The following is a 12,311-nucleotide window of genomic DNA, read 5'->3' as shown; positions in this document are numbered from 1 at the left end:
GCAGATGGATCGTTTGGACTCGCTTGATTTTGAATCACTTGAGACATGCAAAACATACCACATGGAACAAGAGAGTAACTTGTTGGGAGTAATACATTTTTGATGTGTGCAGTCCAATGAGTGTTGAGGCACGCACTGGATATCGTTATGTTCTTACTTCAGTGACGATTTGAGTAGATACAGGAATATTTACTTGATGAATCACAAGTCTGAAATTTTGAAAAGTTCAAAGCTATTTCAGAGTGAAGATCGTTGTGACAAGAGGATAAAATGTCTACGATATGATCATAGAGATGAATATCTGAGTTACGAGTTTTTGGTACGCGGTTAAGACAATGTGGAAATTGTTTCGCAGTTCATGCCACCTGGAACACCATAGTGTGATGATGTGTCTAAACGTCATAGCCGCGCCCTATTGGATATAGCGCATACTATGATGTCTCTTATCGAATTACCACTATCATTTATGGGTTATGCATTTGACAACCGCATTCACTTTAAATAGGGCACCGCATATTTCCGTTGAGATGACATAGAATGAACTATGGTTTGGAGAAACCTGAGCTGTTGTTTCTTGAAAGTTTGGGGCTCCGACGCTTATGTGAAAAAAAATCAGTCTGATAAGCTCGAACCCAAAGCGGATAAGTGCACCTTCATAGAATATCCAAAACAGTTGGATACATCTCCTATCTCAGATCCGGAGGCAAAGTGTTTGTTTATAGAAATGGTTCCTTTCTCGAGGAAAGGTTTCTCTCGAAAGAATTGAGTGGGATGGTGGTGGAACTTGATGAGGTTAGTGAACCTTCACTTCAGACAGTGTGTACCAGGGCGCAGGAAGATGTTCATGTGGCGCCTACACCAATTGAAGTGGAAACTGATGATGGTGATCGTAGAGCTTCGGATCAAGTTACTACAAACCTCGTAGGTCGACAAGGTCGCATACTACTATAGAGTGGTACGATAACCCTGTCTTGGAGGTCATGTTGTTGAACAACAATGAACGTACGAGCTATGTAGAAGCAATGGTGGGCCCGGATTCCGACAAATGGCTGGAGGCCATGAAATCCGAGAGAGGATCCATGTATGAAGACAAAGTGTAGACTTTGGAAGAACTACTTGATGATAATAAGACTATTAAGTAAAGATGGATCTTTGAAAGGAAGACAGACGATGATGGTGAAAAGTCACCATTAAGAAAAGCTCGACTTGTCACAAAGATGTTTCCGACAAGATCAAAGAGTTGACTATGATGAGATTTTCTCACTCGTTGCGATGCTAAAAGTCTGTTGGAATTATGTTAGTAATTGATGCATTATTTATGAAATATTGCACATAGTATGTCAAAACATTGTTTCCTCGACGGTTTACTTGAGGAAAGGTTATATGTTATACAACCAGAAGGTTTTGCCGATCCTAAGGATGCTAACAAGTATGCAAGCTCCAGCGATCCTTCTAGGGACTAGTGCAAGCATCTCGGAGTTGTAATATACGCTTTGATGAGATGATCAAAGCTTTTTGGTTTGTGCAAGGTTTATAAGAAACTTGTATTTCCAAAGAAGTGAGTGGGAGCACTATAGAATTTCTAATAAGTATATGTGATTGACATATTGGTGATTGGAAGTAATGTAGAATTTCTGTGAAGCATAAAGGTTGTTTGAAAGGGGTTTTTCAAAGGAAGACCTGGATAGAGCTACTTGAACATTGAGCATCAAGATCTATGGAGATAGATCAAATTGCTAAGCAGAACTTTCAAATGAAAATGCATGCCTTGACAAGTTTTTGCAGGAGTTCAAAATAGATCAGCAAAGAAAGAGTTCTTGGCTCTGTTGTAAGGTGTGAATATGAGTAAGACTCAAAATCCCGACCACGGCAGGAGAAAGCGAAAGGACGAAGGTCGTCCCCTATGCCTTAGCCATAGACTCTACAGTATGTCATGCTGTGTACCGCACCTGATGTGTGCCTTGCCACAAGTATGTTAAGAGGTACAAAGAGTGATCCAGGATTGAATCACTGAACATCGGTCAGAGTTATCCTTAGTAACTAATAGGCTAAGTAATTTTTCTCAATTATGGAGGTGGTTAAAGAGTCCGTCGTAAAGGGTTACGTTGATGCAAGCTTTGACACTAATCCGAATAACTATGAGTAGTAAAACGGATTTGTATAGTAGAGTAGATATTTGGAGTATTTCCGAATAGCACGTAGTAGCAGCAACTATAAGATGACATAAAGATTTGTAAAGAACACGCGGATCTGAAAGTTTCAGAACCGTTGACTAAAACCTCTCTCACGAGCAAGACGTGATCAGACCCCAGAACTATATGGGTGTTGGATTCGTTAAAATCACATGGTGATGTGAACTAGATTATTGACTCTAGTGCAAGTGGGAGACTGTTGGAAATATGCCCTAGAGGCAATAACAAATTAGTTATTATTATTATATTTCCTTGTTCATAATAATCGTTTATTATCCATGCTAGAATTGTATTGATTGGAAACTCAAATACATGTGTGGATACATAGACAACACACTGTCCCTAGTGAGCCTCTAGTTGACTAGTTCATTGATCAAAGATGGTCAAGGTTTCCTAGCCATAGGCAAGTGGTGTCACTTGATAACGGGATCACATTATTGGAAGAATCATGTGATGGACAAGACCCAAATTATATACATAGCATATTGATCGTGTCATTTTATTGCTATTGTTTTCTGCGTGTCAAGTATTTACTCCTATGACCATGAGATCATATAACTCACTGGCACCGGAGGAACACCTTGTGTGTATCAAACGTCACAACGTAACTGGGTGACTATAAAGGTACTCTACAGGTATCTCCGAAGGTGTCCGTCGAGTTAGTATGGATCAAGACTGGGATTTGTCACTCCGTGTGACGGAGAGGTATCTCGGGGCCCACTCGATAATACAACATCACACACAAGCCTTACAAGCAATGTGACTAAGTGTAAGTCATGGGATCTTGTATTACGGAACGAGTAAAGAGACTTGCCAGTAACGAGATTGAAATAGGTATGCGGATACCGACGATCGAATCTCGGGCAAGTAACATACCGAAGGACAAAGGGAATGACATACGGGATTATATGAATCCTTGGCACTAAGGTTCAACCGATAAGATCTTCGGAGAATATGTAGGATCCAATATGGGAATCCAGGTCCCGCTATTGGATATTGACCGAGGAGTACCTCGGGGCATGTCTACATAGTTCTGGAACCCGCAGGGTCCGCACACTTAAGGTTCGATGATGTTTTAGTATAGTTGAGTGATATTTGTGGTTACCAAATGTTATTCGGAGTCCCGGATGAGATCACGGACGTCACGAGGGTTTCCAGAATGGTCCCGAAATGAAGATTGATATATAGGATGGCTTCATTTGGTTACCGGAAGGTTTTCGGGCATTACCGGGATTGTACCGAGAGTGACGAATGGGTTCCGGAAGTTCACCGGGAGGAGGGCAACCCACCCGGGGGAAGCCTGATGGTCCTAGGGGTGGCGCATCAGCCCTTAGTGGGCTGGTGGGACAGCCTAAGAGAGCCTTGGCGCCATAAGAAGAAAACCAAAGAAAGAAAAAAAAAAGGAAGGTGGGAAGGAAGAGAAGGACTCCACTTTCCAATCCTATTTGGAGTAGGATTGGAGTAGGAATCCTCCTCTCCTCCTGGCCGGCGCCCCTTGGGGACTTCCTCAAGGCAAGCCTGCTCCCCCTCCCTCATATATATAGTGGTGATTTAGGGCTGATTTGAGATAATTTTTGTCACGTGCAACTCAGATCTAGACACCATAGTTCTTCCTCTAGATTGTATTTCTGCGAAGCTCGGGCGGAGCCCTGCAGGAGTATAGTAGATCCTCACCACCACCGAAGCGTTGTCACGCTGCCGGAGAACTCATCTACTTCTCCGTCTTTCTTACTGGATCAAGAAGGTCGGGATCATCGTCGAGCTGTACGTGTGCTCAACGCAGAGGTGCCGTCCGTTCGGCACTAGATCGGAACGGATCATGAGATGGATCGCAAGACGGTTCGTGGGACGGATCACGGGACAGTTCGTGAGGCGGTTCGAGGGACGTGAAGACGTTACACTACATCAACCGCGTTTCTTAACGCTTTCTGCTGTGCGATCTACAAGGGTACGTAGATCCAAATCTCCTGTCGTAGATGGACATTACCATGATAGGTCTTCGTGTGCGTAGAATTTTTTTTCTTTCCCATGCAACGTTCCCCAACACTTCGACACCATTGCGCCCATGACTAAGTTGGCGCCTCCTTGCACCTGCGGCTCCACGACGACTTCCTCGGCACCGGCTACCCCGGTCGGCATCGACCACGGTGTTCTTCGCACGACTACCTTGACCACGATGACTCCATCCTACAATCTTGGCTACCTCGACATCGGCACAAAGAGCTATCATCTTGCTTGAGTAACTCATATGCTTCCTCTACAGTCCAAGCATCTGTGACGCCACACCGTCCCCTACGCTCTCGCTGCGACTGTAGGGGGATGTCAGCCTGTCGGGTGTAATTCTCTCTAGTCTGACCGTCTACTATGCTCATGTTGTTCGTAATGCTACCGCTACGAGTGCATGGGGTGTTAGAGATATATTTAGAGTTCATGTATTTGGTAATCTATAATTTGTAATCCATCTTCTACCTTATCTCTAAAAAAGCCTTCTTGTCTTGTACTCCTATATATATATACTCGTCCATAAGGTTCAATACAACATACATTGCATTAGACCAATCCACAACTATTCCACCGATCCCTCACTTTTCCTTCTAACATATACCATTGCCACGCCACTTGTCGAGATGAATAATTTAAGAGCGCAACGAACTTTCGATATCTTTGATATTGCAGGGACGATCACGATCCCAAATAATGTGAATCTTTACACAAAACACAAACCAATGAAACTTACACGCTAATATCCAAATCAAACATGAACAAGATGCAAACCGGAGGAAATACGGAAGTCAAACTTCGCTGATTTGATCAATACTTGACGCTACAGGGGTCGCCGGAGGTAAGAGCACCGCCGACGCCGCGGCCCCGATCCGCCTTAACCGGGATCCTGAGCGAGCACCACAAATTGGGCTTCTGGCGAATCTTTATCCTGTTGAACCTGTACCTCACCCGCGCGTCCACGGCGACCTCCAAGCTCACCACCCCCCGACCCATCTCCTTCTCCAGCTCCCCAGCAACGTCGCCGGGGAGGATGCCGCCACTGCTCCCGTCAAACTCCACCTTCACCGTCTTCCAGCTCTTCCTGCGCTGGTAGAACTCGGCCGGGGACGCCGTGGAAGCGCCAACGGCGGGGCCGCCGAGCGATGCGCCGCGGTAGCTGAGCTCGGCGTCCAGCGTGTCATGGTAAATGCCGACGCGGAGGCTGGGGTTGTATATGTCGAGGGTGACGGCGAGGCGGTAGGATACGACAGAGGCGTTGGTGACGGTGAGGCCGGTGAGCGTGGCGGAGCCGACGGTAGCGCGGATTTGGTGGGGCTGGAATATGACCCAATAGATTAGGATGATTACACCGATTGGAAAGAGGGCGCCGAGCAAGCCGCCGAGGAACTTGCAGCAGCACTTGAGGCTGCTGCAGCAGCAGGACATGGCGATGCCGGGCGTGTGGGGGCTGCTCAGCTCGCTTGTTCCGTCACTTCCGTGGTCGAGTCGAGGGGAGGGGAGGGAGGGCGGGTGTACTAATCGTTCGTGCGAGTGGCATATGTGTTTCATATACAAAAAAACTTGTTAGCTTGGAATTGGAAATGTTTCGTGTACGTGATCGATTCCCTAATCACCTATTGACATTGACTAACCAAGTATTCCTTCCGTCCTAATTTTTTTTATCTAAAGTTGTTTATAAATAGATGTATCTAAATATTAAAACGTGACTAGATACATTCATATCTAGACAAATTTAAGACAAAATTTTTAAGACGAAGGAGTAGTACTTTAGGTACAAAGGAAGTAGTAGTTGCAGTCCTTTTGTTTATGGCTGAAAGGACACGTCGTTTGGCTTGTCGGAACTCGAAAGCACCGCGGAACAAGCTGCTAAACCGCGTGTGTCAACTCTTGTCCCCTTTATCTTCTAGGGAAGACTTGGACACTTGGATGTTCAAGTCTTTGTGTATGCCTCGAGCGCTGTTGTCACGTGACGGCATATGGGAGATGAGACGGCTGGAGCGGCTGGGTAGAGATTGGACATGACGGGGTTGGAGCTGTGCTAGTAATTTGGATCACAAGACGAACTGTCTGATTAGCTGCAAGCTCAGGGCGGTAGGGCCGCAGCGGGTGTAAGGCCCCGTTCGGTTTCACTCCACTCCAAGGCTCCGCTCTGGGAGTAGATGGAGCTGTGGTGCAAAATATTGGAGCGAGCAAGCAGCAGCTCCGCAGATCCTAGGAGCGGTAGATTACCGAACGGGCCTTAAGTTACATGTTCCGGTAAGAATGAGATCATTTAAGTCCAACGGGCAATCCATTCGTTCAACAATAAGGATTATTTGGAGAACCAGGAAGTTGCGTATCAGCGATGAACGCACATTGAGCTCGGACGAGAAGATGATTCGTTATTTTTTTCAATGTCTGATGTGATGGTGCAGGCAGGTGAGAGATGTTGGTGTCAAGCTTAAAGATGTTTTGCTATCCTTTTAGTTTTATCATGTCGGTCTTTACCTCACTCGTAATTTTATTTTTATAATATGAATGCGACACGTATTACCATGCAAAAAAATCAAACTGGCAACGGGTGTTCCCATGCTTTATAGAGATACCTACAAACACAGTCGCACAATACATTTCGCATCCGCATCTGGCCGTGTGGAGAGGAATATCTTATGTGCTACAACATAGAGTCGGGGCATCTCATAGGGGCGCCCCGGACAAAGCCGACCCATTCTTTTATTTATTTTTATTTTCAAATGTTTCTGTGTTAAAAATGTTTGAATTTTTTTAATGTTCTACTCTTTAAAAAATGTACTGTCAAAATTTGAAAATGATTTGGTGTTTAATTTGTTTTTCGAAATTTAAAAAATGTTCAGAAATTCGTAAAAAGTTCAGTTTTCAAAACATATTTACTTATCTTTTCAAGTTCAGAAATTCATAAAAAGAATGTTTGCATTTTCAACTATTGTTTAGAGTTTTAAATATTTTTCTTTTTCAAAAAAATTGGTTCGCATTTTCAACAAATGTTTGAATATGCAAGAGTTGTTCACAGTTGCAAAAATGGTTTAACTTTTTTCAAAAAATTCTTCAGAATCAAAAAATGTTCAAAATCTTCATTTTTTTTTTTGCTTTAAGAATTAATCTCAAGAAATGTTTTTTTTTAATTCTTCGAATCTATCGTTGCAATTAATTCTTAAAGATTCATGTTGCCAAGCAATGACAAACGCCCAACAACTCGATTAGCTAGCGGCACTTGATCCCAGCTAGAGGTCTCACGTTCGATTTGTGAGAAGCGCATTTTTTTTTGGACTTCTACGCCAAGCCGCTTCGGTGCCAGCAAATGGGTCGGCCCAGTCGGGGTTCCCATGTGCGCCTGGTCGCTATTGCACAGAATAAGAGTCCAATAAGAGCTTCAGTGTGAAGACGCTATGTGTTATGCACATATTTGTGTAAATCGGAAGATCCAATACAAGTTTGGAATGGAAAAGGAGAAAACTAGTTGCTATTATGTTCTTCGCTACCTTTGTTGATCACCTCTTTCTCTTTGATATATTCTTTCTGTCAGTTAGCTTCTCCCGCTTCCACGCTCGGGCCAACCTGCGGTTTCGTGAGTGGACGTGCAAAGCAAACACATCATCCTAAGTATCCTGATTATGTGAATGATTGTACCAACAAACCTACGGCACGAGCTTGAGGTTACTGTCGCTTTGGATAATATTCAATTGTAGGAAGGTAGCCGGTTGGAGAAGATACAACTCTCGAGGTACCATGAATCCCATATTTTACTCAACTATTGTTGAAGGTGATTGGTGTTTCTTCCATTGAGAAACATAAATCCCATTGCAAATCTTGGAGTTAACCGGAAGCTGAAGCTTGTAGGAAAACGCAACCACGTTCTGTTGTACTTGGTAAGGTCCATAAAACTCAAATTCCAGCTTCTAGTTTCGGTGGCCAGCCAATGAATTTTGAAGATATGACTGCACTTTGAGATAAACTTGATCCCCCACCTTGAAATGTCGCTCACTTCGGTTTTTTGCATGCTTGTTGTTTCACGCGCTCTCTTCAAATGTTGTCTGTACACGTGGTCAAATAATTTTTGGGCCACCTGGTGAGTTGTATAAGAATGTTGTAGTGGCATGCAAACTTCGTTAGCTTATCGATAACTACCAATATCACCTCAAACCCTTGAGATTTGAGCAAACCTTCCCATAGTCCCTACTAATGGTATGCCACAGATGGAGACGAATATCATTTGGTTGTTGGGGAACGTCGCATGGGAAACAAAAAAATTCCTACGCGCACTAAGACCTATCATGGTGATGTCCATCTACGAGAGGGGATATTCGATCTACGTACCCTTGTAGACCGTGCAGCAGAAGCGTTAGTGAACGCGGTTGATGTAGTGGAACGTCCTCACGTCCCTCGATCCGCCCCGCGAACCGTCCCGCGATCAGTCCCACGATCTAGTGCCGAACGGACGGCACCTCCGCGTTCAGCACACGTACAGCTCGACGATGATCTCGGCCTTCTTGATCCAGCAAGAGAGACGGAGAGGTAGATGAGTTCTCCGGCAGCGTGACGGCGCTCCGGAGGTTGGTGGTGATCTAATCTCAGCAGGGCTCCGCCCGAGCTCCGCAGAAACGCGATCTAGAGGTAAAACCGTGGAGATATGTGGTCGGGCTGCCATGGCAAAGTTGTCTCAAATCAGCCCTAAAACCTCCGTATATATAGGGGGAAGAGGGGGAGCCTTGCCTTGGGGTCCAAGGACCCCCAAGGACTTCGGCCGAGCCAAGGGGGGCAGCCCTCCCCTTCCAAACCGAGTCCAACTAGGTTTGGAAGGAGGAGTCCTTCCCCCTTTTCCCACCTCCTCTTTTTTTTCTCTTTGATTTTCTTCCTATGGCGCATAGGGCCTTCTTGGGCTGTCCCACTAGCCCACTAAGGGCTGGTGCGGCACCCCCAAGGCCTATGGGCTTCCCCGGGGTGGGTTGCCCCCCCCCCCCCCCGGTGAACATCCGGAACCCATTCGTCATTCCCGGTACATTCCCGGTAACTCCGAAAACCTTCCGGTAATCAAATGAGGTCATCCTATATATCAATCTTCATTTCCGGACCATGCCGGAAACCCTCGTGACGTCCGTGATCTCATCCGGGACTCCGAACAACATTCGGTAACCAACCATATAACTCAAATACGCATAAAACAATGTCGAACCTTAAGTGTGCAGACCCTGCGGGTTCGAGAACTATGTAGACATGACCCGAGAGACTCCTCGGTCAATATCCAATAGCGGGACCTGGATGCCCATATTGGATCCTACATATTCTACGAAGATCTTATCGTTTGAACCTTAGTGCCAAGGATTCATATAATCCCGTATGTCATTCCCTTTGTCCTTCGGTATGTTACTTGCTCGAGATTCGATCGTCAGTATCCGCATACCTATTTCAATCTTTTTTACCGGCAAGTCTCTTTACTCGTTCCGTAATACAAGATCCCGCAACTTACACTAAGTCACATTGCTTGTAAGGCTTGTGTGTGATGTTGTATTACCAAGTGGGCCCCGAGATACCTCTCCGTCACACGGAGTGACAAATCCCAGTCTCGACCCATACTAACTCAACGAACACCTTCGGAGATACCTGTAGAGCATCTTTATAGTCACCCAGTTACGTTGCGACATTTGATACACACAAAGTATTCCTCCGGTGTCAGTGAGTTATATGATCTCATGGTCATAGGAACAAATACTTGACACGCAGAAAACAGTAGCAACAAAATGACACGCTCAACATGCTACGTCTATTAGTTTGGGTCTAGTCCATCACGTGATTCTCCTAATGACGTGATCCAGTTATCAAGCAACAACACCTTGTTCATAATCAGAAGACCCTGACTATCTTTGATCAACTAACTAGCCAACCAGAGGCTTGCTAGGGACAGTGTTTTGTCTATGTATCCACACATGTATATAAGTCTTCATTCAATACAATTATAGCATGAATAATAAACGATTATCTTGATACAAGAATTATTATAATAACTGTATTTATTATTGCCTCTAGGGCATAATTCCAACAGTCTCCCACTTGCACTAGAGTCAATAATCTAGCCCTCACATCATCATGTGAATTACATTGTAATAAATGTAACACCCATACAGTTCTGGTGTTGATCATGCTTTGCCCGTGGAAGAGGTTTAGTCAGCGGGTCTGCTACATTCAGATTCGTGTGCACTTTGCATATATTTACGTCCTCCCCTTCGACGTAGTCGCGGATGAGGTTGAAGCGTCGTTTGATGTGTCTGGACTTCTTGTGAAACCGTGGTTCCTTTGCTAGGGCAATGGCACCCGTGTTGTCACAGAACAAGGTTATTGGATTCAGTGCGCTTGGCACTACTCCAAGATCCGTCATGAACTGCTTCATCCAGACACCCTCCTTAGCCGCCTCCGAGGCAGCCATGTACTCCGCTTCACATGTAGAATCTGCTACGACGCTTTGCTTGGAACTGCACCAGCTTACCGCACCCCCATTAAGAATAAATACGTATTCGGTCTGCGACTTAGAGTCGTCCGGATCTGTGTCAAAGCTTGCATCGACGTAACCCTTCACGGCGAGCTCTTCGTCACCTCCATACACGAGAAACATCTCCTTAGTCCTTTTCAGGTACTTCAGGATATTCTTGACCGCCGTCCAGTGATCCACTCCTGGATTACTCTGGAACCTGCCTGCCATACTTATGGCCAAGCTAACGTCCGGTCTAGTGCACAACATTGCATACATGATAGAACCTATGGCTGAAGTATAGGGGACGGTGCTCATATGCTCTCTATCCTCATCAGTTGCTGGGCACTCAGTCTTACTCAATCTCGTACCTTGTAAAACTGGCAAGAACCCTTTCTTGGGCTGTTCCATTTTGAACCTCTTCAAAACTTTATCAAGGTATGTGCTTTGTGAAAGACCTATCAGGCGTTTTGATCTATCCCTCTAGATCTTAATGCCTAGAATGTAAGCAGCTTCTCCTAGGTCCTTCATAGAGAAACTTTTATTCAAGTAATCCTTTATGCTCTCCAAAAACTCTACGTTGTTTCCAATCAGCAATATGTCATCCACATATAATATTAGAAATGCCACAGAGCTCCCACTCACTTTCTTGTAAATACAAGATTCTCCAACCACTTGTATAAACCCAAATGCTTTGATCACCTCATCAAAGCGTTTGTTCCAACTCCGAGATGCTTGCACCAGTCCATAAATGGATCGCTGGAGCTTGCACACCTTGTTAGCATTCTTAGGATCGACAAAACCTTCGGGTTGCATCATATACAATTCTTCCTTAAGGAAACCGTTAAGGAACGCCGTTTTGACATCCATCTGCCAGATTTCATAATCGAAAAATGCAGCTATTGCTAACATGATTCTGACGGACTTAAGCATCGCTACGGGTGAGAATGTCTCATCATAGTCAACTCCTTGAACTTGTGAAAAACCCTTTGCCACAAGTCGAGCTTTATAAACGTTCACATTGCCGTCAGCGTCCGTCTTCTTCTTAAAGATCCATTTGTTCTGAATAGCCTTGCGGCCCTCAGGTAGTACTTCCAAAGTCCATACTTTGTTCTCATACATGGATCCTATCTCGTACTTCATGGCCTCTAGCCATTTGTTGGAATCTGGGCCCACCATTGCTTCTTCATAATTTGCAGGTTCATTGTTGTCTAACAACATGATTGACATGACGGGATTACCGTACCACTCTGGAGCAGCACGTGGTCTCGTCGACCTGCGTGGTTCGACAGGAACTTGAACCGGAGTTTCATGATCATCATCATTAACTTCCTCCTTAACCGGCGTCGCAATGACAGAGGTTTCCCCTTGCCCTGCGCCACCATCTAGAGGGATGAGAGGTTCGACAACCTCATCAAGTTTTATCTTCCTCCCACTCAATTCTCTCGAGAAACTCCTTCTCGAGAAAAGCTCCGTTTTTAGCAACAAACACTTTGCCCTCGGATTTGAGATAGAAGGTGTACCCAACTGTCTCTTTTGGGTAACCTATGAAGATGCACTTTTCCGCTTTAGGTTCCAGCTTTTCAGGCTGAAGCTTTTTGACATAAGCATCACATCCCCAAACTTTAAGAAACGAC

General features: G+C 44.9%; 1 protein-coding gene across 1 annotated transcript; it reads right to left on the bottom strand.

The window, feature by feature from the left end:
* Window positions 1–4,827: 4,827 nt before the first annotated feature.
* LOC123395641 lies at window positions 4,828–5,694 on the bottom strand. The gene has a single exon (XM_045090667.1). It carries the CDS (start codon window positions 5,619–5,621, stop codon window positions 5,004–5,006), a length of 618 nt encoding a protein of 205 aa, XP_044946602.1. The 5' UTR covers window positions 5,622–5,694; the 3' UTR covers window positions 4,828–5,003.
* Window positions 5,695–12,311: the final 6,617 nt, after the last annotated feature.

Source organism: Hordeum vulgare, chromosome 5H, assembly GCF_904849725.1.
Source record: "Hordeum vulgare subsp. vulgare chromosome 5H, MorexV3_pseudomolecules_assembly, whole genome shotgun sequence".
Taxonomy (NCBI): domain Eukaryota; kingdom Viridiplantae; phylum Streptophyta; class Magnoliopsida; order Poales; family Poaceae; genus Hordeum; species Hordeum vulgare.
The sequence above is the reverse complement of the archived record's forward strand: the minus strand, read 5'-3'. Positions and strand labels throughout refer to the sequence as shown.

Bases quoted from the DNA above. Each gene is read 5' to 3' on its own strand.
- LOC123395641 (XM_045090667.1), bottom strand. From the start codon at position 5,621: ATGTCCTGCTGCTGCAGCAGCCTCAAGTGCTGCTGCAAGTTCCTCGGC.